Raw genomic sequence first — 26298 nt, 5'->3', positions numbered from 1 at the left:
TAATAGTGATATGAATTAATTTAGAACTCACCGGAAAGAAGATGCGGAGACCAAACCAACAAAAAGCTGGGGATTGCACAGAACTCGATCCGCTCGTCTCACCGCTGCAATGCAAGCCTGACGTCTTTGTTTAGTAATATCGGATACATGGGATCCTTCACATTGCCTCCAGGTTGAAAAACGATGAAAAGAGAGCCCATTATCCAGCTTCTTGCCTTCACGATCGTGTGATCAAATGTTGCAACTGACAACACAACACGTACGAACCATAGCTGCAGCTGTATCCTGTGTCTAGCCTACTGTCATGGCGGAAGGGGGCGTGGCCCACCTCCCGTGACATCACGCTCCAAAGCCCTATAACCTATAATAATTCTGATCGCTCTGCAATGTTGATGTGGAGATTTCCACTATACAGATATACCATCGGTATATGGTACAGTACTGGAATGTTTGCTTTATCAAACTATGTGTGGAAAAAAAGTGTAATTTATAGCTCTTAGTAACAAACAACAGAGATGACTGTTTAGATTTTTGTTTATACTATTTTAGTTTATTCTGATTTTGGGCTTTCGGAATGTGAGACAGAGATGTTAAGAAGTTTTTGCAACCTGTTGTGAACACATGAATGTGTTTAAATAAAGATCTGGCAGAAGCAAGAGAGGAAACACACTACCTGTCGTCCATCTCATGATTTATCTGTTTTTTTCAGAATCAGACATAATCTGTCGGCCGCCCTCTTGCTTGGGGCGTGTTACATTGGTCTTTGGTTGATTAATAGACTGGTGTGAAAAATTGCTGCCACACCGCCCCCTCGGCCTGTGCTTCGAGGTTTCTGGTAGTTAGAATGACTCGGGGGTGTTGATTCATTTAAACTAACATAATCATCCTGCTGCAACCAGGTTTCTGTAAGGCAGAGTAAATCGATTTGTTGATCAATTATTAAGTCATGTACTAACAGAGACTTGGAGGAGAGAGACCTAATATTTAATAATCCACATTTCACTGTTTTACTCTTTGGTTCAGATGTGGATACTGTATTGTTTTTTCTTTGTGATTTTGTATGTTGAAGTTGTTTGTTGCTGGTTTTTAGTTTGTTTTTTGTCTGTTTGGGAGCTGACACAGTCTCAATGGAGATGGGTTTTTGGGGGGGTAGCAGGAGGAGAGAAGCTGCAGAGAGGCGTGTAAGACTGCAACTCTGCTTCCTGGTCCCAACTCTGGATAGTCATATTTTGGGGGGTTTAATAAATTGGGCCATATTTCTAGAAATGAGAGCTGCTCCATCCAAAGTGGGATGGATGCCGTCTCTCCTAACAAGACCAGGTTTCCTCCAGAAGGTTTGCCAATTATCTATGAAGCCCACATCTTTTTTTGGACACCAGTCAGACAGCCAGCAATTTAAGGAGAACATGCGGCTAAACATGTCACTCCTGGTCTGATTGAGAGCAGTCATCTGGAGCAACTTTACAGCTCACAGCAACAACAGCTGAAGCAAAGCAGGAAGTCACTGAGAGGGGACGTATGGAGGACCTGAAGAACTAAACAAATCAAAAACACGGCTGTCACAGCCCTGGACTTTGTGGGTGATCACAAAGAGCAGGGCCTGCACCTCCTACTGACAACAGGAGGTGTGTCACTCCTGTTTCCCACCTGGAGACAGTGTTTACACTGTACTCTGCCCTCGCACTTAACTAGGCAGGTAGATAACCATCACTTACAGAGTGTAAGTTGAGGCAGCCACAGGAGTCGATAAATGTCCTTCTCCCATTAGACAGGAAGCAGTGAGAGGTGCCACTTCCGGTAGGATGTCAAAATAAAATGGACAGTGTTAAAACACCTGAGAAACAAATGAAGATTGTATGAACCTATATAACACCACATAATATATGGGGCGACTCTTAAAGAGCCAAAACACACCTTGGTCTGCCTTTGGTGGCTTTTTGGCACCTGTGACACTCACTGCTGCCCTCACTGAAGCACAAAACAAAATAACGACTACACAACACACTAACTACACACTGCAAACACGCTAAACATGACAAATCTCTCACATCTCAAAACTCGCTGTCAATATCACTCTCTCTCTCTCTCTCTCTCTCTCTCTCTCACTCTCTCCATTTTATCTCAGCTGTAACATCTGATGATAAAATGAGGGCACGAGGATGTGTGGCACATTAAATGTTGCACAACGTATTTGTGAGTTTCATATCAGATAAGAAAAATATTTTTAGAGACGGTTCAGATGCACTTTTATCATTTTGTCCTTTAAATGTGACTCGACTATAATATAAACACTTCTGTGTTCTTATTTAGTCACAGATCAGATCATCACATCTGTCAGGACAGAAAAACTAGCAGCAGTAAAAAGTACTGCAGAGTCTCAGGTTTGTGTTCAGCCCAGGCTCCCCTCTCTCTCCCCCCACTTTCTTTACTGTTTCAATGGTCTCTGTCCAAAAAGACACCAAAGAAATATCTGTGAAAAAGTAGAGTTCATAAACTCAAATCATGAATGAATAAATAAATAAAATACAATTTAAAAATTCTATTTGAAATACATTTATTTTAGTTGAATAAACTTTCAGCAAAGTTGATTCTGTTTATCTGGACTTTGTGTTTGCAGTTTTAATTTTAACCTTGAACAAAATGTGGTTTAGCTTTTCCTGTCATGACGTCTGTACTTCCTGTTCAAAGCAGCTCACAGAGAGACAGAGAAACTGAAGCGACAGCAGCATCAGAACACAGAGGACCAACATTTACTTATGATTTACTGCAGAATCAGAATCAGCTTCACATAGAAAAGCTGCAGTTAACAGAGAAACACAGCGACTGAGTGACAGCTCTGCTGTACAGGAAACTGATACTGCTGAAAACTGAGCATCTGAAAATGTCTTCCATCACTGATGAGGATCCAGAGCTGAGCATGAATGTGAAATACAGCAAAGGAGAGGACAGAGGAGAGAGACTGGAGGGATGGGTCCTCCTCCATGAGAATGTGGACTCCTGCACAGACCATCAGGTCCATGTTTCAACACAGGGTGGAGGTAAGTATCAGATACTGTGGGATCAGGAATCAGCAGAGACTGTTTCCATCTTCTCCATAAACTTAGAGACTTTAACCTTCTGTCAGTGTCGTCCTTGTTCTGTTGAGGTTCGGCTGTATTCAGCTGACTGAATAAAGTTGTAACAAATACAATCTTGAAAACCTTTCAAACACAGCCTGATATAGTCATAAAGGCTGTTTATGTTAGAGCAGTATCATATTCCCCATCAGCACATTGTTACAAGCTCAGTTTGTCATGAACTCAGAGCAGTTAGCTAACAGCTATCAGCATCGCTGCCTTGATGCGTGTGAACTGTTTTGTGGTTGTTTCCTGCAGTAGGCGGGACTCTCTCTTATCTGCTGAGATGAAATAAAGGAAGAAACGCTTCAGTCATGTGACTTCAACTGTCCAACTGTGACTTCTGTTTTTCTTTGCAGAGCCGCACACTGAGAATCATCTCCCAGCAGCCCAAAGAAACCGTTTCAGAGTTCTTGGACTAATTCTGGCTCTGCTGTTAGCAGTGCTCATAGTCGTGTGCAGACTCTGTGAGGCCTTCACTTTCATTTTTAAAACCATAACATGAGTCATTCAAAACCCTGATGACCTCATCACTGTTTCTACACCACTGAACTGTCTCTTTTTATGGTTCTCATAAGATACAGAGAAGCTGATGTCTGACAATGAAAAGCTGATGTCTGAAAATAAAAAGCTGACGTCTGAGTATGAGACGCTGATATCTCAGAATCAGAAGCTGACGTCTGAGAATGAGAAGCTGACATCGGATCTGGAAAGGATAAACTGCCAGTTTGGAAAGGAAAACCAAACAGGGAACACCACAGGTGAGAAACATCTCAAACTGACTCTTATTAAACTGTGATTAGATGATTTGAAACAGGACCTCATGTTGATGATGAGTTATTTCTTAAAGAATGGAAACGATTTGAGTGCAGCTGTTACTACATTTCTACTGAGAGGAAAAACTGGACAGAGAGCAGGAAAGACTGTGAGAGGAGAGGAGCAGATCTGCTGGTGATAAAGACCAGCAGCAAACATGTAAGTGTGTCATAACTGTTAACGTAACACATTATTCATCATTTGATAATATTTTAATGAGAATGATTTAAAAAGTCAAATCCCTAATTTGTGTGTTTAGATGTGTCAGGTCACACTTTGACATTCACTTCTCAACGTCTGTGAATCTAACATGTATCATATATGTGATGTTGCTGTCAGAGCTCAATCGTCCGTGAATGATTTAACATGTGATATGTTTTTCTGCCATGTGTCTCTCTTTGCTGTCCATTATTGTGTTCAGTGTTATCTGTTTAAAATTATCTAATAATCTCCAAATTAATAATTATGAGTAAGATCTTCATGCTTGTTGTTTTTTGGGTTAGTAAAAATTAACAAAATGAAAACAACCTGAAACATGAATCTACTCCTATAGAAACTGGAATGAAACGAAAAACTAATCCATTCCTGTTTCTGACAAATTATCAGGAATTTTTCAGAGAGCTGAATAAACGTGGAGAATTCTGGATCGGTCTGGAGACAAAGCCAAAGACAAATGACTGGTCAACATGGGAGTGGAAATGGGTGGACGGATCACCACTAACATATACGTGAGAAATTTAATTTAGAGTTTATAACATTGTGATATATCTCCTGGATAAAAGCTATGTGCCTTCCTCGTGTGTTTTCACATATGAACTCTGAACAATGTCGCAGAATCAGGACGGGACGCTGAATAAATCGTCCTTTTTTCCATGTAGCACAGAACAGGAGAGAGTTTCTCCCAGCTGGAGACTTTTTGATGGAGGAGCTGCTGCTGTCTGTAGAGAGTGTGCAGGAGGCAGGATACATGACACCCACTCGCTCACACCAGACAGTTACTGTTGATTAAAGATCATTTCAGGTCTGATCTGACTACACTGAACATTTATGTTCTCACCAAGATAACGTAGAAATCCCTTAAATCTGCATTATTTCTAACAGCCAGCAGGGGGCGTCTCCTGTGGTTGCATAAACAGGTCAGCTTGTGTTGAAGTCTGTGGGAAAATGTCCTTCAGCTGCACTGATCCATGTCCTCATAAACACTTTTCTATGAGTCCATGGTCTCAGATTTACTGGATACAGTGATATTCATTTAATAATTTATTCTCCTGTTAATGTTGAAAGAAGGCGATGAAGCAGGTACGCTTTAGTGTGAGGGGACTGTGTGGTTACCAAGGTGACTGATGAGTATGTGATGTTCCTGGATTTAAAGGTCAGATCCCTCGCTCAGAGAGTAACAGCTGAGTTCAGCCTGAGTAAACTAACGGGTGATGTCACAGTGGCAACGTCCATCTTTTATTTACAGTATATGCTTCTCATGTGTCCTGCATCATTTTGTGTAGAAAGGTTCAGAGCTGCAGTTCATGTGTGAAAACTGCACAACTGGTAATTCTGGGAATACTGGGAAGACAAATGGAAGTTTAATAGTTCAGTAGGAGAATATGTTGATGTGTGTTTGTAAGCACAGCTAAGAGCTCTCTGCAAAATATTCTGTTGTGTTTTCACGATTTTACCTGTAACAACATTGTACTTGTTCAACAGAGGCTGGAATCCAGGTGCAAAATTAAATCCTGTGGATCATTTCAAAGTATTTATGGATCTACAAGGAACATGGATGCACACCAACACTGGATCGAAACACTGGATCTGTGAGAGGGACATCTACTGAGAGTTTGCTGGTGACCTCTCAGTCTAACATCTGTAACATGTAACTGCACTGTATCAGATTTAAACCTTACCAAGGATTTTAACAGAGAAACTGAGCTGCATCAGTCTGAAGGTACAACTGTGTGAAGGTAAAATAACTATCATGGTATTATGACCTTTATGTTTTGCTGACAGCGTAATCAAAGTGAAAAATAAATGCAAAGGTCTGTTGTTGTGAAATCACAGACTGACAGACCTCTAATTGGTGACTATGGATGAAAATGTCTGTAATTCCTGAACAGTTAATGTAATAATTTTGTTAAACTCCTTGAATTAAAGATGGAAGTCTGCACTTCAATCACATCTTATCTGTTTGATTTCAAATCTACTGTCATGATGTACAGAGGCAAAGCTATAAAAACACACATGGACCTGACTGTAAGACTTCATAAAACAAGCTGATAAATAATAAAAAGTAAATGAAGCTCAGCTCTTAAAGCATAAAGACTTAGTATTTGTCATATTAAGATGGTATTTCCAAAGCCTGAGGACGGATGCATCCTAAAGAGCAGAAGTAGGCACATGAAGTGAGACACTAATGTGTGTGCAGTGGGCTTAAAATGAGGAAAAAGCATCAATGACCATTTTAATAATACTTCTGTGGTAAGTCCACACTTCAGCCTATTTTTCTTGTGTGTTTGAAGGTCTGTAAAAAACAAACAAAAAAATCTTTAAGGAAAAATCCAAATTACTTGAACATGAGAACAGTGCTGAGCTTTACACAGAGGTTACAACAGATCAATTTCTGTCTCCACATTGTGGAGTTTACAGCCTTACTGCTCTCTGAATGCTGCTACGTTAAAGTTCCTCCCTCTGTGAATCCAGACAGAAGCAGGTTGTTACTTCATGAATGTTCCTGTTTCTTCTTTTAGGGATGGACACCTACACTAAAGCTGTATGCTGCCCCCTGTGGTGACAGTTGTAGTCACGGTTAGTAGAATGAGGGACCCAAAAGTGGAGCTTGTGGAATGAATAGGCAGTGCATTTATTTACAGTGAGAAAGGGTTCAAACAACAGTTCAGTGTGCAAGTCGTCCTTCGTGTGTTTCTCCCCGTGTCCCAAGCTGTGCGTGATAGTGCGTCCGTGTCTTCCTTCAAGGTGAATCTGTGCTCGTGACTTCTTTCCCCAATGATTTCCTCTCCGTCCGTTATCCTAAGGAAATAAGTATAGCTAAGGTTAGTTCACTTCTTCACAGTCCTCACATAACACGACTCTCAGTGCTACTACCAGGCTTGGAGAATATTCCCACGCCGACTGTCACCCAGCTCCGTGGTTAAATAGCCCTCACAAGATGGCGGATAATTAGAAACGACTGTGCGCCGCATCACCGCGGTAGCTCCCGCGCGGAGGTACTTCCGGGTCACAGGCCACCCGGCGTCTGGAGACGACTTCTGTAAACAAAACCCCGGGAGACGGAGAGGGAGAAAATGCAGGAAAACCACACATGGAAATAAACAGGTAGGTCGGCTGGCGGGAACCGTTCAACCATGACAGAAAATGTTCATGTTGAAAGGAAATGCAGCAAATACTCAAATATATTTAAAAACCTGGAACTATGAAACTCATCTTTAAATTCTCAAAAAGGCCTAAACATATTAATAATTTCTAATACTAATTAAATACTTTCATTTTATTTTTTAGTCAATCAAACCTTTCAGCTCTTCTTCTGTTTCTCTTCCAGCCTGAGACGTTTCTGTCACAAGTAGTTTTGAAGTAGAGGTGAGGGCTCAGATTGAGGAGACAGGAAGATGAGATGAGATGATGAGATAACCTTTATTTGTCAGTTACAGTTGCCCACAATCGAGATGACAGACCTTGCCGACCGTACATACAACACACAAACATCACAGTGGGGACAGGTCAGGCAGCAAAAGGAAAAACAGTGAAATGTGTAACACAAAATGGTAATTCAGGAGAAAAAGAATGCACAGATATCATCACACCATAACATATTAAACCACAGACAAGCAACATGGGAGAATATTCCAGTGTGTAGCAGGATATTCCAGAATAAGATTATGTTTATATCCAAATAAAGCAATTATAAAGATCAAGAGAGGGATAGAGATCACAGAAGGAGAATAACAGATGTCTGAAAGAGGAACAGAGGAATTTATATACACAGGAACAAGCAGCATCTGAAATTAATTAACACAGGTGGAAACAGTTAGGGTGGGGCTGCCAATCAAACAGGAGGGAAAAACAGGGATTGAATCTGGATTAGAGAACAGAAAACTAAACTTTAACTAAAACAGGAAGTAAAGGAAAGACAAATACTGAACAGAAAGATGAATAAACTCATACAGGGGAACAAATACTGAAAGAAGACAAAGAGGAACAGAGAAGCAGATCAAGACAGCTGAATGATCATTTAGCCTAGCAAGCATGTCTGTAGCCCAGGGGTGGGCAATTCCAACCCTCGAGGGCCGGTGTCCTGCAGGTTTCAGATCTCACCCTGGGTCTACACACCTGAATCAAATGATTAGTTGATTACCAGGCCTCTGGAGAACTTCAGACATGTTGAGGAGGTCATCTAGCCATTTAAATCAGCTGTGTTGGATCAAGGACACATCTAAAACCTTCAGGACACCGGGCCTCGAGGCCTGGAGTTCCCCACCCTTGCATCAAACCCACCCAAGCACAGGAGGACGTGCAAACTCCACCCAGAAGCAGCACCACGCTGCCCTGTTAGTGTCTCTGCTAGTAAAAAAAAAAAGATGCATAAATAGTTCACACTGACACATTTATTTGTTTGTACAAGGCGCATCTAACAAAGTCATGTTATTATGTACATTTTGCAGCTGCTGAGTTGAAACGATCTCATTACGACAGAAAATATTAAAAATGGAGGTATTTTAATGAACAGTTTTTTAAAGTTACCAAAATTTAAACTTCACAAATGTGTTTAAAATATATAAATATAGAACTAAACTTCAGATCATGTTGAACGTTCTTTGTACTTCTAAATAACCGACCATCTCACATATTGTGGTTTTACGTCTTCAGTATTTTCCTCTTCAAAGCTGCCTGATTAAATGCTAATCAAATATATTTTAGCTCAAAATTTCAACAGAAATTCAAACTGTACAAGATTTCAGGGTGAAATAAAGCAGAGGACCCGAGAGTGAGAGAACAAAGTGACATATATACACCACACTAGTGCTGAAATATGAGCAGCGCTGCTGATTATTTTTCTTTTCTTTGGCAGCTAAGCTGTCATCCCTGTTGGACAACATCTCCCACCCCATGCATAAGACTCTGACAGCACTGAGCAGCTCCTTCAGTGGCTGCGGCACCCACGCTGTGGGACGGAGAGATTTCGCAGGTCTTTCCTCCCCACTGCTGTCAGACTCCATAACAAAGACTTTAACTGATCAAACACACACATCCACACATGTGCAATAACACTAAGTGCAATAATCTTCCTGGCATCGTTGTATTTTTACTCATTTGTATATAGCATTTGTATTCTATTTTTATCTTATTGTATATTTTATTCTATTTTATTCTACTGTATATAGTATTTTATTTTATTCTATTCTGTACAGTTGTGTACTGTATTTATTCTTATTTTATTTTATTCTAATTTTTGCTTCATAACTTTTGCACTGTCCACTTCCTGCTGTGACAAAACAAATTTCCCACATGTGGGACTAATAAAGGTTATCATATCTTATCTTATCTTTGTTTGTAAATCTACATTAGATAATATTTTGGTCCTGTAGTGATTGTAAATGGTATTACAACAGCTTCAATCACAAAGATACAAGTGATGTTTTGTTTTGCTCATTTAGCATCAGCTCAGCACACAGAGCGATGGACACTGAAGAAATAACTACCTTCACTAGAGGCTTGACTAAAAATGTGCCAGAGTACCAGCTACCTGAAGACGTCCACCTGTATCGAGCAGCTAATAGCTAACTGCTAATGCTGTTTACACACTGGAAAGGAGTCACTTGTTGTTCATTACTTTGAAGCTGACAGCTGGTCACTTACAGAGAAGATGAAGACGAGTTCTTTTGGTTTGTCCCGTCCTCTCCTTCTTTGCTTCCTCTGTAAAAGCAGCTCTTTTTCTTTTGAGTAGTTGTGTTTCCAAAGGTATTTGTTTATCCACCTGCCAACTAGCTAAAGATATCTGTCGGTGTCTCTGAAGATCTCTAGCATTCGTGGCTAACTGCTAAACAGCTAAATGTTTTTTCTTTATTTCTAAACATAAAGACAACAAACCAGAAACACAGAATGACTGAAAACATCAATATTTCTCAGCATAACCTGGTTTGGTCTGATGGTGGTAGTAATGGAAGCATCAGGGTGTCACCATCATCATTTTAAATCCACACACAGGAGTGAAAGGATCTTATTGTTTAATCACAGACTGGCAGACGGGCTCATTTACTGATCCATAGAAACAACAATTCTTAAACTTAATAAAGACCAAAGTTTAACTTGGAACACTTTCACTTTTTTGTGTGAAGCAGCAGAAAAACTGGAACTAACAAAGTGACATTTCCTGCTATGTAAAAACTATTAATCTGCTAAATGTTTGTGTTTGTGCCAGGATAGTATCTCTGAGTCTGACACAAGCTTTTGTTAAACAAGGAAAAGTGTATTTATTTTTTACTTTATGCAGACACATTATTTACTAAATACACATATTTATAAAGTTGATTTATTAAGTGCTTGTCACAGACAAGCGGTCACAAGGCGCTGTACACAAAAGGCAAAAATAACCAATACAAAAGATTAAATAAAATACACTAAAGTTAACAGGTAGTTTAAAAATACAATAAATAAATAAATACATTGTAACAGTCTTTTGCATTTGATGTTTTGTTGAGCTGTATGTCCAGATTATGCTCTTTTGCACCCTCTGGTGGTGAACTATGGAGGGTACAGTTATTTACAGTTTGGGTCTCCACCTGGCACTCTTTGCTAGTGCACATGGTGTCTGCATGCTGCAGCTCATGGTTAGCTCCACACATGGAGAAAGTAAAGTTAGAGAAAGAGAAGAAATAAGTGAGAAAGAAGATGGAGAATGAGATAATAAGGCTATAAAGGACTATTTAGCCCCTCCTGGATGTCAGCTCACGAGGTTTGTGTACTTTAATGTTTTATTTTCTGTGATTAATGACTTTTGATTGATTGACACCAAGTACAAGAGTGCATTTTGATGTGATGTTTTTGTTTTGTTGTTTTCGTCTGTGAGCAGTTCTCACAGGTTGTCAAGACCATAAATAAACCCTAACCCCAACCCTCTACATCGTGCCTACCTCAGTCCTTGAGGGTGCTACATAAATAATTATTCTCAAATCTTGTTTAAACAGAAAAGTTTTTAACGGCTTCTTTTAAAAGAATCCACAGAGTGTGAGGAATTGAGGTGTTATTTTTCTGCCATTTTTATTATTTCATTTTATTAATTCTATTTTTATTATTTTGCTATTGCTATTGCATCATAATCATATAACAAGCATCTGCATTGACGCATTTATTAAGAGTGATATTGCATTTAGATGTTTAAACACATTGGCACCCAATTAAGTTTTTATTACAGGTGCAGTTATAACCACTTTAAACTGTTGAGTTGGATTTATAATCTTAAATGTTTATATGTAGACTGCAGTGTGAAAGAGTAACTCTGTGCCAAAATAAGACAGGAAGTTACATGTTTTTGAAGTTACATGCTTTGCAGGAAGTGAAACCAAAACCAGAGTCTGAGTGAAAGTTATTCTGAGGAGCTAGTCGGCGAGGTGAAATGGGGTGCGATTGTGGTTAGCACATAGACACACACGTAACCACACACACACACACACACACTTAGTTAGAGGGATCATTTATAGGGGAAAGTTTAAATTGTTTTGCTTGGGGTTGCTTTCAGACTATATTAGGAGGAGCGAACATATTGGCAACTTTTGAAACTGTTGGAACTTCTGTTATGAAAATGATTATAATCATTTATACATAATTGCATTTTGTGCTTATGAAAGAGCTGTCGCTCCTTGGTCAAGTGAGGGTCAAAAACTTTTGGTTGGCGTTATGACCAGCCAATCTACTGTGAGTTTGACTGGAGCTGTGGAAGGATCACAACACACGCTTACAAGACATGTATATCAGGTTATTTTTATGATCTTTTATTTGTTTACATTCTTTGATTAAGTTTTAAGTAGTACCATTTAAGTAAGACATTTATTCAATATATTACACATCAGTTTCAGTTGTGTATGTGCTGGCCTTTGTCTGGGGAGAAGGTGAGAGGTGAGACAAAGTGCAGCTGCGATGATGACATAACCACATACATACATACACATAGTAGTAGGCCCATTTTGTGGTAAAGAGTTCAGATTTAATTCTGCTATACCTGTAAGAGTGCCGGCGGACGCGACCAAGCTGTTTCAGGAAACCGATCTGCTGGTTCCAGCGATAAGCGACAGCGGTGTGGGGGAAAACATCTGCATGGAGGCGAAGACGTGATGTTCTTTTAATTGTGTCTCAAGTTGTCAAATAGAACATTTGTGGTTTCGAAGCTGATGTACTGACGCAATGAGGGGGCGTCACAAAATATACTCTGATGCATATAAAACTGTAGTTTGATGTTAGGAGGATGAGATTGTGGGGCTCTCTGCTTACAGAGTCAGCTCATTCTCCCACGCGTGTCTTTTCATTAAAATCATCGTCTTTACCTTTTGGACCAGTGTGGTTACTTGCATTCCGCCTGTATTTACTTCCCTATATTCTGAACCTTAACAAGAGTCAGCCAAATGTAGTTGTGGTGCTAGCCTGTTCCACAGCCTTGTGGAGCCATCGAAGGCTGCACCGAGATCTGTGTGGAACCAATGCTGAGAGTCCGAGACAGGAGGGAGGTTGTTGTGGCCATTTATGTTGAACGTTTATAAAATGCAATTTGTCTTCATTTTTGTTTTTTCTTTGCAGTTGTAAGAATATACTGACCTAGTTTTGTTATGTAAATTTGTAATCAATTTTCTTGGAGAAAGTTTTTTGGAAAGTGATTGGTTTATTAGCTTATGGACCCTCCCATTAATCAGGGGATTAAGAGCACCCTGGAGGGGTGTGGTAAATGTTTTGTTTTTTGTTTGCCAAATGTCAGATGGGAGGACGGGAGGGTTAGAAAATGATTTTTTGACCACTTTTGAAGTTGTTAAAGCAAATTAAGTTAACTTTCGTTTAATTTTAAGTTTTAAGAAGTTATTTGGCTGATTTTTGTTTATAATTTTCCACGAAATAAATGCCATATGATTTTTAAACAATGGAGTCAGAAGTGCGTTCTAAAACAAACCTCCCGTTGCCACCCACGGCCTTTTCTTGGACTTTTTTGGTGTTTGAAACATAAAAGGCTGTGACATTTAAGTGAAAAAATCATTTTGACTCGCTTGGATGTCAACTTGGAAGCTGGGAAAACCTGCAAGACTGGACTTGGAAGATTGGATCTTCGCAGAATGGACTGAAAAAATGACGCAAAGTTCGTGAGTAAATGCGAAACTTTGTTTGGATCAACCGAGATGCTGAGCTGCAACATGAAACATTTGTATTAAAGAATCATCTTTTGGACCTTGTGAAACGAATTTTCTGGTTAAAATGGAGGAACAAGAAAGAGAGCTTTTTAATTTAATTAAAAAACGCAGAGCGAAGCTTGGCGTTCTAACAAAAAAACAAAATGACATTAATGCTCTCATTGATGCTGGAGAATCAAAGCCTCCATAGATGAACACATGAAGACATTTAATGATTATTTGGGAGAGTTTATGGACTTACAGACTTCAGTTCAAAGATTGCTGAACGATGATGAAAAGGAAACCGATCACAGCGATTGGTATGAACCTAAGCTGATCGGTTTTAAAGACTTTCTGCATGAAATCGACACTTGGATAAATGCAGACCCTGATCCACAAAAGGATGAAGTTGCAGCCTCTAATGTTGAATCAAAGGTAGCATCTCATGACAGTGACATTGCGCCGCATGATAGTGTCTCACAAGTAGCGCAAGAAACGAGCGACATGATTTCTGAACGAGTTGCTAAACCTGTCAGCAAGGGCTCTAGTAAAGCGCCCAGTAATGTTTCTGCAGCCTTAAGTCTAAGGAGTAAAAGCTCGCGTGCGGCTTCAATGGCGCTGATGGAAGCTGAAGTGGAAAGAGTCGCTTTAAAGCGGAGATGGACGCACTGCAAGAAAAACATGCGCTCGAACTGGAAGAAGTTCAATTAAAAGCAAGAAAAGAAGCATTGGCTCTAAGAACTAAGTTGGTTAAGGCTGATGCAAAAATGCAGATTTTCACCTTTGCTCAGGATCGGCAGAGCTTTGGTTCCAGGGCTGAGGTTGAATCAGAAGGCGGGATTACAGCTCCTTCTGGAACATCTACTGAGTTCATACCTGCTGCTACAGCTCAAAAGGCTCCAAGAACAAAGAAAGCCCCTCTAGTTCATTCACCTTTGCCAATGCCCCTAGAGACACATGCACCTGCTAAGGTCAAACCAGAAGGGGAAAGCCCAAGGCCAATCTCTTCTCAGGTTGATGGCCACAGCAGTGCCCTAACAGAGATTATGAGAAAGCAAAATGAGATTACTCAGATGGTTGTAAAACAACAGAGGTTGTCACTGCTTCCAGCTATAGAAATTCCTGTTTTTGGTGGTGATCCTTTGCATTTTAGATCCTTTCTTAAGGCGTTTGAGCAAGGAATAGAAACTAAAACTGATAACATGCAGGATAGGCTTTATTATTTAGAACAGTTTACTACAGGACAGCCCAGAATTTTAGTGAGAAGTTGCATGCACATGAGTCCACAGACAGCTTATGTTGAGGCAAAAAAGCAGCTTGAGTGGAACTTTGGTAACAGAGCAAAGATAACATCTGCATTTATAGACAAGGCTCTTAACTGGTCAGTTTTAAAGTCTGATGATGCGTCAGCATTACGAGCTTACACATTCTTTTAAAGAAGCTGCTTCAACACAATGGATGAAGCCGGGTTTCTTGATGAGCTGGAAAATTCAACCAATATGAGGATTCTTGTTTCAAAGTTGCCTTTTAGACTTCGTGATAAATGGCGACTAATAGTCGTTGATATAACAGAAAAGTGCGATCGCAGAGCAAGATTTAAAGATCTTCTTGATTTTCTTGAAAAGCAAACAAGAGCTGCATTAGATCCTGTTTTTGGAGAGAGTCAAAACACAAAAGAAAAGATGGCTTCAAAACCTTCAAAGACACCGTTTAAAACTAAAAGCAGTAGCTTTGCTACTTCTGTTGCTGTAGTTTCAGAACAGAACAATGACAAACACAAACTGGAACGGATTCAAATAAGCCATGAAGATAAAGGGTTAGATCAAACTCGGTGCTTGTTTTGTGACCAAAATCATTTTTTGGACGTATGTGACTCATTCAAACTAAAAACCAACAAAGAAAAGGTGACATTCCTTAAGAAAAAAGGTTTATGCTTTGGTTGCTTACAGAGAGGGCACATGAGTAAAACTTGTCCACATCGTTTGACGTGCCACACCTGCAATAAAAATCACCCTACTGTTCTCCACATAGACTCAAAAGAACGGCAGTGGCAAGCAGCTAAAGCTGAATGTAAAGAATCATCAGTCTCAAATGCTCTTGTTTCTTTGAACTTTGGTAGCCATACTGGGGCCGGGTCTAATGAATGTGCTTTGTCAGTTGTTCCAGTAAAACTGAAGTTGGAAAATGGGACGAAGGTTGTGGAGACATACGCCTTTCTTGATCCTGGCAGCGCTGCAACTTTTTGCACCGAGGCGTTGATGATGCAGTTAAATGCATCTGAAAGAAAGTGGAAATCATGTTAAAGACTATGGGTCAGGAAAGGCCAGTAAGTAGCTATAGACTTTTTGGTATGGAAGTAGCTGCTTTAAAACAGAATGAGTATTTGAGGTTGCCTGACGTGTATACTCAAAAGTCTATTCCTGTCACTAAAGAAAATATCCCTAAAGAAGAAGACTTAAGAAAATGGCCTTACTTAAAAGATGTTGAGTTGCCACCGATAAATGCTGGCATTGGGCTGCTTATTGGTGTAAATTCTCCCAAAGCGCAGGAACCTTGGAGAATCGTTAACAGTGAGGGTAATGGACCCTATGCTGTGCTAACTCGTCTTGGTTGGGTTGTCAATGGGCCACTCAATCATGGTAGTGAAAAGGATGAGCATGATGCTAGTTTTGTCCAGGTAAACCGCATTTCTATAAGTAGTTTAGAGGAAATGCTGGTTAAACAGTATAATCAAGATTTTGTGGAGAGCCAGTGTAATGAGTGTGCAGAAATGTCTGTAGAAGATAAACAGTTCATGAACATAATATCAGAGTCAGCTGTACTTAAGGATGGTCATTATTACTTGAAATTACCCTTTCGTAAACCTGAAGTAAGAATGCCAAACAACAAGCAGGTGGCTCAGCAGAGGGCACAATATCTGCTAAAACGGTCTGAGAAGGATCAGTTATTCTTTGAAGAATACAAGGAATTCATGCACAATGTTAGTATGGAGGGACATTCAGAAATCATACCACAAGAACAGTTGAAGCATGAGGAAGGAAAGGTGTGGTATATACCTCATCATGGGGTCTACCACCCCCGCAAGAAAACACTGCGTGTTGTGTATGATTGTGCTTCAACATTTGCTGGAACATCACTGAACAAAGAGCTGTTACAAGGCCCAGATTTGACTAGCACTTTATTAGGTGTGTTGATTCGCTTTCGGCAGGGTCCAATAGCGCTTATGACAGACATCAAAGGGATGTTTCATCAGGTCAGAGTGGCTGAGGAACACGTAAACTTTTTACGTTTTCTCTGGTGGCCCAATGGTGACATCACAAAGCAGCTGGTGGAACATAGAATGTTTGTCCACATTTTTGGTGCAGTATCCTCCCCCAGCTGTGCCACCTATGCACTACTAAAGACTGCTGATGACAACCAACATTTGTACCCAGAGGAGGTTATACGTACAATCAGGCATAGTTTTTATGCAGATGACTGTCTTAAATCTACTCAGTCTGTTGAGCAGGCCATCTCACTTTATCAGCAGCTTACTGAGGTGTGTGCCAAGGGGGGATTTAAGCTCAATAAGTGGGTATGTAGTGATCGCTCTGTCCTCTGTCAGATCCCGGATTGAAAATAGAGCCACAGGTGTAAAGATGCTGGACCTTATTCGGGATCAGCTACCCACAGAAAGAGCTCTCGGTGCGCAATGGGATATTGAACATGATGTTTTCACATTCAGTATTGTGAACAAGGACAAACCACTTACAAGACGTAGTATTCTGTCCAATGTCAGCTCCATTTACGACCCTCTGGGTTTCTTAGCTCCAGTCATTCTGCCTGCAAAACAAATTCTGCAACATCTATGTAAACTGAGGTTTGGCTGGGATGAGACAATACCAGCAGAAATGGCACAAACTTGGCAAAAATGGGTTGAGGATTTAGTTCTTCTTAACAAGTTTAGTATTAGTAGATGTGTCACATCCAAAGGATTTGGGGAGATAAAAAGTGCACAGCTGCATGACTTTTGTGATGCCAGTGAAACTGGGTATGGTGCTGTATCATATCTTAGGCTATCTAATAGCAAGCAGGAAGTGTGTGTGTTTCCTTTATTATTGGTAAAGCAAGGGTGGCGCCGTTAAAACAAGTCACCATCCCACGTCTTGAGCTGGCTGCTGCAGTTTTAGCTGTGCGCTTGGACAAAATGCTATCAGTTGAACTTAATCTTAATCTGAGTGAATCAGTCTTTTGATCTGACAGGACAACTGTGCTACAGTACATTGCAAACACAACCACACGGTTCAAAACATATGTAGCTAATAGAGTTTCCATCATTCATGCTTTGACAAAAGTTGAGCAGTGGAGGTACATCAGTTCAAAGCTGAATCCAGCTGATGCAGCCTCTCGAGGAATGACAGTTGGCTGTTTCCTGAAATCTTCCACCTGGATCAGTGGTCCAGAATTTCTCAGTAAACCTGTTGTTCACTGGCCTGTAGGCATGAATTGTGTATCTGTCCATTTGGAAGCTGATCCAGAAATAAAAGGGGAGGGCCTGATGTGTGCAGCTGTGTTGAAAGAAGATGTGTGTCCCACTACTAAGCTGCTGATGTACTTCATATCTCTGAGCAGCATGATGAGGATTTCATTTTTATCTATTACAGTAATTAGGTCATTAAGACCTTAAGTAAAAGTAGTAAATGACCCAGGGCACCGAGGACCATCTTCATAAGGGAGACACTCAAGTCCATCACCTCATTTACAAAGTGACTGAGAAAAGTATCACAGCATGCTGAGATGGAGGAGAAACGATACTGTTGATAGTCTCAAATAAGACTCTTGGATTATTCTTATGATGATTTATAAGATTATTGAAATAATAACAATGGATTGCATTTATATAGCGCTTTTCTAGACACTCAAAGCGGTTTACAATTCCGCTATTCAGTCACTCTCACATTCACACACTGGTGGAGGCAAACTACAGTTGTAGCCACAGCTGCCCTGGGGCAGACTGACAGAAGCGAGGCTGCCATATCACGCCATCAGCCCCTCTGGCCAACACCAGTAAGCAGTAGGTGAAGTGTCTTACCCAAGGACACAACGACCAGGACAGACAGAGCTGGGGATCGAACTGGCAATCTTCCGGTTACAAGATGAGCTTCCCAACCCCCTGAACCATGGTCGCCCGTAAAATCAGATGATCTAGCCTCTTTCACTGACTCATTATATAAGTGAAGCTCTGATGGACAATCAGAATGATGGACTTCCACAGACATTCAGACTTTCAGGAAGAAAAGTTAGAAGTGATAGAGTCATCAATAAAGCACCTGTGCCTAATACAAACTCTGAGTTGACAGAGACTTATGGTCACTGAAAACAACTTCATTTATGTTTAAATGGTCGAAGGAAACACCACAAGTCCAGAGTGGGCCCAGCAGCATGAGTAGGCCCTGATACATGAACAAAGTTAAGAGTCCATGATGAACAGGAGCTCCTTAGTGGTTCTATTTAATGGGTGCTCTGCATGAGTGTTGAAGTCACCAACAATGATGACATTGCTCAGTTCAATAGTGAAAGTTAAAAATTCTTGTAAAAGTCTGACAGAAAAGATGCAGCAGACCCAGGTGGATGAAATTAAAATACTCTTTTTATCATCTGGGGAAAAAACGAGTTGTAACAGCTGGAAGAGATCATCTGGCATAAAAATGTCTTTTTAAAAATCAAAGCTGTTCCACCTCCTCCTCCACAGATCTGAGGTACACAGAGACATGAACAGTCTGTGGGACATTGCTGTAAAAGATATGAGACTTCATTCTTACGCTGCCACTTCTCAGAGATAAATATGAAATTAAGTTTCTCTGCACAGAACAAGTCATTTAAAATAAAAAGACTTTTTGGCAGTTTAGCGGACATTAATTATCATTATTTTAATTTTGTGATCCACCAGGACAGGTACAGGGGGCTGGAACAGAGTTAGGACTGTGGGAAAAGCTGCACAACAAATCAGGTTCCTGCCGCGATGAGCCGAGGGTTTCCACGCATTCAGGTGACCGCTCGGGTGGTAAACACGAGCAGGCGTGGAGATCAATCTGACCGGCAGCAGCCCAGGAATGAAGATCCGCTTCTCTCCGAAGCCGACAAAGCAGCACGAGGAAACCGGCTCTCTTCCCCTGCTTCCTCTGATGAGGCCCCCGAAGCAAAAATGAACCGACTGGTGAGAGTGGAGGTATACTGGCTGCTGAGCTCAAACGGCAGTGGAAAAACAAGCTCTGAAAATGATGCACAGCAGATTTGACGATCATACAAGGAGGACAAAATTGTGGCAAAAGTACTCACACAAAAAAGTGAAGTAACACACAAACAGAGGCACAGCCAAACACAGGTGCAGTCTAACCTGACCTCAGAAAAAAGACAACTCCAAACTTTTCACCCACATTAATTATGTAAGTTAAAGAGTGCGCTTCCTTACATGATGTCACTTCCTCAAAGCTTCCTCCTGCCTGAAAGCAGACAGAAGGCTGGACAAGAACAATACAGAACAGCTCGATATCTACCAGGGTCAGTACTGCAGAACCGTTAGAGTACAGTTTAAACTCCTGCTCAGTGTCTCAGTCCTCTCAAGATGTCCTCAGATATTTACGCCAAACCAGATCTATCAAAGAAGGTGAGATACAGCAGAAAGGAGCAGGAGGACAGAGCAGAGTGGGAGCAGAGGGAGGTGGATATCTACGAGAGTACAGATGAGGACAGAGATAGTTATGATCATTTTCAGTCACAGGAAGTAAATTGTTAAAATAAATGTACTCCCAGTTTGTTACATTCAGCTTTTAATGCCAAATAACTGCAGCCAAACATCTGTTTCTCTGTACTGTGTGAACCTTTGTAGTTTACATTTTACATACATTTTTTTGACTTTTAAGTTCTGTGCACAGAAAAGTCATTTAGACACTTTATTCAAAGTGCAGATGTAATAATAATCTCTTGTTTTAAGCATCTTATCCTTTTGTGGAGTTACGTTTGTACAACCACAGGTCTATTAAAAGCAGAGTGACAGGAAAAAACCACAAACCAACATTTAAACCTTTTAAAAATCTTTCTTACTTTCTTTGCTTGTGTTGACAACATAAAAACATGTAGGAAGTAAAATATGGAGATTCTAAATATCACATTACTTTGTTCCTCCGGTGGCTTCTTCAAGGTTAAACTTCAATAAAATGTCTTTAATGTTTAAAACTTTGTTGCCTTTGTTTTTATTGGCACCATTGAGAAAATGATACTGATATAAGTATTTTCTAAATATCAAATTAAAGTTTGCAGTGAAACATCATGTCACATTCAATCTCTGATCCATTACAAGTAAAATAATATTCCCTTTAAAGTAAATACTGCGGAAAGGTGAGCTGCCTTGGGAGATGTTTGCAGTTTTCTGGTACACTGCTACACTGGCTCTAAGAGTGCTGTGCCTCCTGATGTTAGCTGGGATCATCATCCTGTCCATATGCTGTAAGATAAGATACAACCTCTCAACTTCTCCTGCAAATGAATGTATGACTGATACTGAATCCCAGCAGCCAACAAACATGCAGCTTCACAACCAGAACGTGTCCTTCTGCCACAGCAAATACAGGAAGTACCTGATCACATGGAAACACCTTTAATATGAGGAAGTGTTGAAGCCTCAGAGCAGCTTTGACTGAATGTAAAAAGACATATTTTCAGTGAGAACAGGCACATGTCACATGAGTCAGAATCTATTCTTTCACAGCATATAGAGAACATCTCTGACTACAGGTGTAAAAATGCTGTTTGATTCTTCACCTTCTTCCTCCACACTGAAGCACAATTATTTTGAATCTTGTCAGTGGTTTTTGTTCACAGTTGATACGTATTTAGCTCATCAGATTTCCTGTAGTTCTAACAGCTCCACCCACAGGACATGTTAAAGAACAACGGCTGCACAAGTTTCTGACTCTTATTGATATATTTGACAATGCAGAGGAAGAAGATTATTTCTGTTCAATGTTTCACTCATTTTATTTTATTTTATTTTGATTTCACTAAAATATTTCAGATGCTTTGAACAAGAGTCAACTCCAGGATCAACTTCAAGGTGAGAGAATCGTTGATTCTAACATCACACCTAATGATCAGAATATTTTAACTTAATTTTAATCTGTTTTTCTCTAAAGGCACAAAAACCAACCTGACTCAGTTACAGAGCAGTTATGATAAACTGAGTAAAAACCACAGTCAGCTACAGGAAGAAGTGAAGAAGCTGAAGGAGAAGATAGAAGGTAATAAAGTTTGAATAACTAATAGAAAACATCAGTGTTACACAGTGATAACCTGACTGTGTCTTTATTTTGAATCCTAAATGTTTGATGCTGTGTAACAGTTTTTCTGTATAAATGTAAGTTTCAGTTAATTATGAATAAGAGAAAACCTGAGTTTAAATGAAGGATTTACAGGAAAATGACAGGAACCAAAGATTTTTGACTACAGACTGAAATCAGAGATCTTATTAATGTGATACAACATGACACAAAGTCTGTCTTTAAAACATGTGTTTGACTTTAAGAGAAGTGTCCTGATCGATGGACGAGATTTGGAAGCAGCTGTTACTTTAAATCCCATGAGAGGAAAACTTGGTCTGACAGCAGGAGAGACTGTCAGGATAAAGGAGCTGATCTGGTGATGATAAACAGCAAAGAGGAACAGGTGGGTGTGTTTGTTCATGTCTGTGTGATCTTTGATGGAGCTGACAGTCATCTGTTACTTGTGTTTTTGACCTGCTGTCAGTCTGTGACCTGCTTCCTGTCTCCACTCTGATGGATTTCTTTCTGATTTCTGCTCAATGGAAGAACTGAAAACTTTCATCACATTTATTCTTCCTTCAGACATATTCACAAGATGATGTTACGACAACAGAAGTGCTGAATTATGACTGGAGACAATAGTTTTGTCTCTTCTCAAACAGGAATTTATCAATGAACTGAACATGAGAGGAGAGTCCTGGATTGGTCTGAGAGCCACTTATAAACAGACATCAGGAGGATATAAATGGGAATGGGTGGACGGATCAGCGCTGACAGAAACGTGAGACATTAGTTTGTTTCTATTCCAGAGTTATTATTTAGAAGTGAAACATTGATGTTTTGGACGATAGATCAGCAATACATGAGCTGAGCTATTTTCCAACAGCCCCACAAACTGAATGTAAAGAAAAGCAGAAATCCTTCTTTGAATGAACAGCTGTGCTTGAACTCTCTTCATCTGCAGTCTGTGATGACGTTCAGTTACAACAAGTCAGTTTGAAGAAATCAGGATTGAAAAATGTTCAAAGCAGCGACCGACACATTTCACTTTGTTCAATTTGTCTTCATGTTTTTGTGCTGTAATGTTTCTTTTCTCACAGAAGAAAAACTGTTTCAGAGAATTCCTGTCTCTTCTTCTTTGGTGTTTGTAAAACTTCAGAACATATGAAGGAAGAAGCTTCAGTAAATATGACCTGATAGACACACATTTCAAAGTGATGTCTGTAAACAGCTGACAAAACCGTTTCAAACAGCAGAAAGTCAGCTCTGACTTCTTTTTATTCTCCATTTTTACAGCAGGAAGATTTCATATTCATCAAAGCTTGAAAGCTGTTTTAGTGTGCATGATGATTCTCAGAGAAAAGTCTAAAGGAGGGAAAGTGGGCGAGAAACCTGGGAAAGAAACACAGCAAATATTGGAAATATTCCAAAAGAGACTCATATTTATATGAATGTGACAATAGTTATGAGTTTAGTCCAGTTTCATATCAGATTTGATCTCTCTGACAGGTTCTGGGCAGAAGGACCGCGAGATCCAATTTCAGATCGCTATGCAGTTTACTGTAGTTATGAAAGGAAATGCAGTCAGTACAGATCTTCTGAATCAAGACCTTCATCTGTGAGAAATGAGTTTGGTGCTTGGATGTAAATGTTTGAATAATCCAACCAAAGACACCTCACTATGAAATGTCCTGCATGAGCCTCAGACTCAGCTCACAGTTGTTACTTGTTCATTCTGCATCATATATTGATTACATATATTGTCCCTCTGTGCTCTGTGCTGTACAGTAAGGTTGGAAGTCATCCACACAAAACCTTGAAGTACTTCATTACTCTGTAGTTCCAGCAAATTGTTCTAATACAAGTCAAAGTGCAGCTTGTCTTTACTTTGGTTTACTTGGTTTATTCATCAGTCTGTTGGTCCTAAAACTTCAGTAAATGTCTTCTTGAGTTTCTCTCAAACAGCTGAAAGTAGCTGCTTCTTACTTTTAGCTACAAATCAGGAACCAAGAGACTGAAACCAGCACAAATTCAGTTTGTCAAACTTACAACGTGTGAATAAGTGAAGATGAATCCGTTTAAAACAACTTTCCTTCTTCTTCTTCACTTACATCAAAACACAACTTTACCTTCCTGCTTAGTTTGCAGCGAGCTGCCTGCACAGCGTTAACACACTGAAGGTCAAAGTTCATGTCAGCATGACAGAAAGAAAAAGTGCAGAAACAACAACCCTCACAGTGGACACGGTTACAGTCTGATGACTCTGAACATGACTCGGGTCTTTTTGTAATGTGGGCCTTAGTCGTCTTTCATGAATCAGACAGTTTCAGAGCCAGTTTCCATGTGACACACTTCCTGCTTTGGAGCCTTCACCTGCAGCCTGTATGTGTCCACATGTGATTGGTGCAAAGCTGACCTTTAACTAATGACCACAGACCCTGGTTGTGTTTCACTTCAGATGATTTTCAGCATTTCATTGAATTCTAACTGCATCAAAGACATTTCAGCGTTTCAATTCATCAAACTGACTTCAGATCTTGTTGCATGCTGTTAGTTTCTCTGCTGGTAAACTCGAAATAACTGAAGAGTTCACACTGACGCCATATTTCCTGCATCAGAAACATTCCTCTTTGCTCATTACCAGTGTTGGGTAAGTTACTTTAAATTAGTAACTTAGTTACATTACTAGTTACTTCTCTAAAAAAGTAACTCAGTTACTTCAAGTTACTCGTTACTTTCAAAGTAACTAGTTACTAGGGAAAGTAACTTTGGTTTTACTCAGAATTCTCTTGTTAATGTGTTGCTTCCGTAACTGGATACCCAGCCACACTGCCAGTCTTCTAGCTTGCTTACTTGCCACAAGTGCACTGTGCCACCTACCAACAGAAAGGAAAAATAATGTGCACATTTCCACGAGAGAAATCACGCCTGGACCGTCGTTGACCGCCATGATTCTAGCCTGCTTTTACATCCAACACAAAAACTGCAGTCGTGGTGCTTTTGATTGTACTCAGAACTTGGAAATTCTGCCTTCTGAATAGGAAGATGTAGGTAACACCAGACTGCAGATGAGCTGCATACAGAGCTGGACTGGGACAAAAAAATCGTCCCGGGCATTTTGACTAGAGACCGGCCCGCCATTATAGGAAAAATCATAAAGCCTTTGAATGAAAATAAACACTGTTGTGACAGTGATGTACACTGTTCTGATGTTATATATGGATCAATCTATCAATCGTTTGTTGTAAGATTCAGATAATTATTTTTTTTAAAAGCGAGACATTTTAAATGAGAATAATAAAGAAAAGTATTTCCTTGTGCCCCCTTTCCTGTTAATGCCCTACCTGGCCCCTGGCAACACTTTGCTAGACCCGCCCCTGCACAGTTACCAGCTGTCAGCTACTTAGAAAAGGATCCTGGTGTTATTTGTCTCTCAGAAACAGTTCATAACTTCCTTCAACTCATTCATGTCACCTAAAGGTAAACCTGTTTCTCCATCACCTGTTCAGCTCTGATGATTCAGTAAGGACATCTCCTGGTTTCATCTTCATGTTTCCCTCTCACCAGATAACCAAACCGATATCATGGCCAGCAGCTTTACAGCTGTGGCTCCAGCAAACCTCAGCTGATACTAGAAATTAATATTAAATAAATTCTAACAACAGCTGATCAAGCTTAAACGTGCTGCTGTTGTTTAACGCGACATCCGCTGGTTTCCTCTTTCTGGCGCAAAGTGGGCGATAAACAAACAAGAGAGAAAAGCCGATCAGCTGATCATTGATCAGTTTCATGATTGAAGTAGAAACAGGAGAGAATGAGAGAAGAAGAGGCAGCTGTGCAGCTTCAGCTTTGTGTCTTTTTCATTGTAGCTGAAGTCCGGGACAAACTGTGTTCCTTTTCACCTCAGTACGAAACGCGTAATATTTTCTCTGAATACGAGACGATTCTGTTTTTTAGGGACGGTTGGCAACTCTAATAATTAACCGTATGAACAAAATAAAGTTCAACATCAGTAACATAGCACCCACCCAGCTGTATAGAAACTCCGTCATGCTAGCTAGCACGCAGTACGAAAAAGTCAGCATACCGAAAATAAACTCCACCTAAACTTGGTTTATATCTGACCCAGATAGACTGCAGGTCATAACTTCTTACCTGAAGTTCAGTTCACCTGACACTCGGACCGGCGGCCGCTTCGGGTCTCTCCTCTTGCCTCCCTTTTCCTTCATCCACCTGCTGGCCTCCACCACTTGCTAATCTTACTGAATCTGTGGAAGCTCCGCGATATCCACCACACGAAGTAACGAATAACGCGTTCCTGGTTTTGGCATAATAAGTAGTTACCGTGCTCGTTACCACAATAATAACGTAGTTACTGTAACGCGTTACTTAATAACGCGTTAGTCCCAACACTGCTCATTACTAACAATAGATATTGTGTGATGACAGCAGCTTCTGAGAAAGCTGTTTTTATGTTGCTGCTGCTGAGTTAAAGCTCAGTGTCTGTGCTTTATGACAAACATTTCAAATACAGCACATTTGTGGCTTTGCTTGTATTGCTGTACAAGTATCTATGTATTAATGCATGAAATGGAAAAGTTTTCCAAATTAAATGTAGAAAAGTATTTAAGCTGTCTGTGTTTGTGCTTTATTCTGCTGTTTCTGACTCATTCACATTTGTAATTAATCACAACTGCA

The 26298-nt window shown here is 40.1% G+C and overlaps 2 protein-coding genes and 1 long non-coding RNA gene across 3 annotated transcripts; 2 read left to right on the top strand and 1 right to left on the bottom strand.

Annotated features, from left to right (window-relative positions):
- The first annotated feature begins 2339 nt into the window (after nt 1-2339).
- Nucleotides 2340-6096, top strand: LOC116333539 (C-type lectin domain family 4 member C-like). The gene is made up of 7 exons (XM_039605975.1): nt 2340-2381; nt 2692-3038; nt 3476-3583; nt 3695-3877; nt 3967-4091; nt 4539-4660; nt 5634-6096. Exons 2-7 carry the CDS (start codon nt 2882-2884, stop codon nt 5758-5760), a joined length of 822 nt encoding a protein of 273 aa, XP_039461909.1. The 5' UTR covers nt 2340-2381; nt 2692-2881; the 3' UTR covers nt 5761-6096.
- Nucleotides 6097-6348: 252 nt separating this feature from the next.
- On the bottom strand, nt 6349-8112 carry LOC120435953. The gene is made up of 3 exons (XR_005610037.1): nt 7450-8112; nt 7026-7189; nt 6349-6950 (listed from the first exon to the last, which is right to left on the bottom strand). It is a non-coding gene; the product is annotated as an uncharacterized LOC120435953 (long non-coding RNA).
- An 11192-nt stretch (nt 8113-19304) lies between these two features.
- LOC120435608 (CD209 antigen-like protein E) lies at nt 19305-22385 on the top strand. The gene is made up of 7 exons (XM_039605361.1): nt 19305-19499; nt 19908-20019; nt 20708-20788; nt 21357-21395; nt 21475-21579; nt 21864-22003; nt 22263-22385. Exons 1-7 carry the CDS (start codon nt 19305-19307, stop codon nt 22383-22385), a joined length of 795 nt encoding a protein of 264 aa, XP_039461295.1.
- The last annotated feature ends 3913 nt before the right edge of the window (nt 22386-26298 follow it).

Source organism: Oreochromis aureus, linkage group 22, assembly GCF_013358895.1.
Source record: "Oreochromis aureus strain Israel breed Guangdong linkage group 22, ZZ_aureus, whole genome shotgun sequence".
Lineage (NCBI taxonomy): Eukaryota > Metazoa > Chordata > Actinopteri > Cichliformes > Cichlidae > Oreochromis > Oreochromis aureus.
Note: the sequence above shows the minus strand (reverse complement) of the source record. Positions and strands in the feature narration are given on the sequence as shown.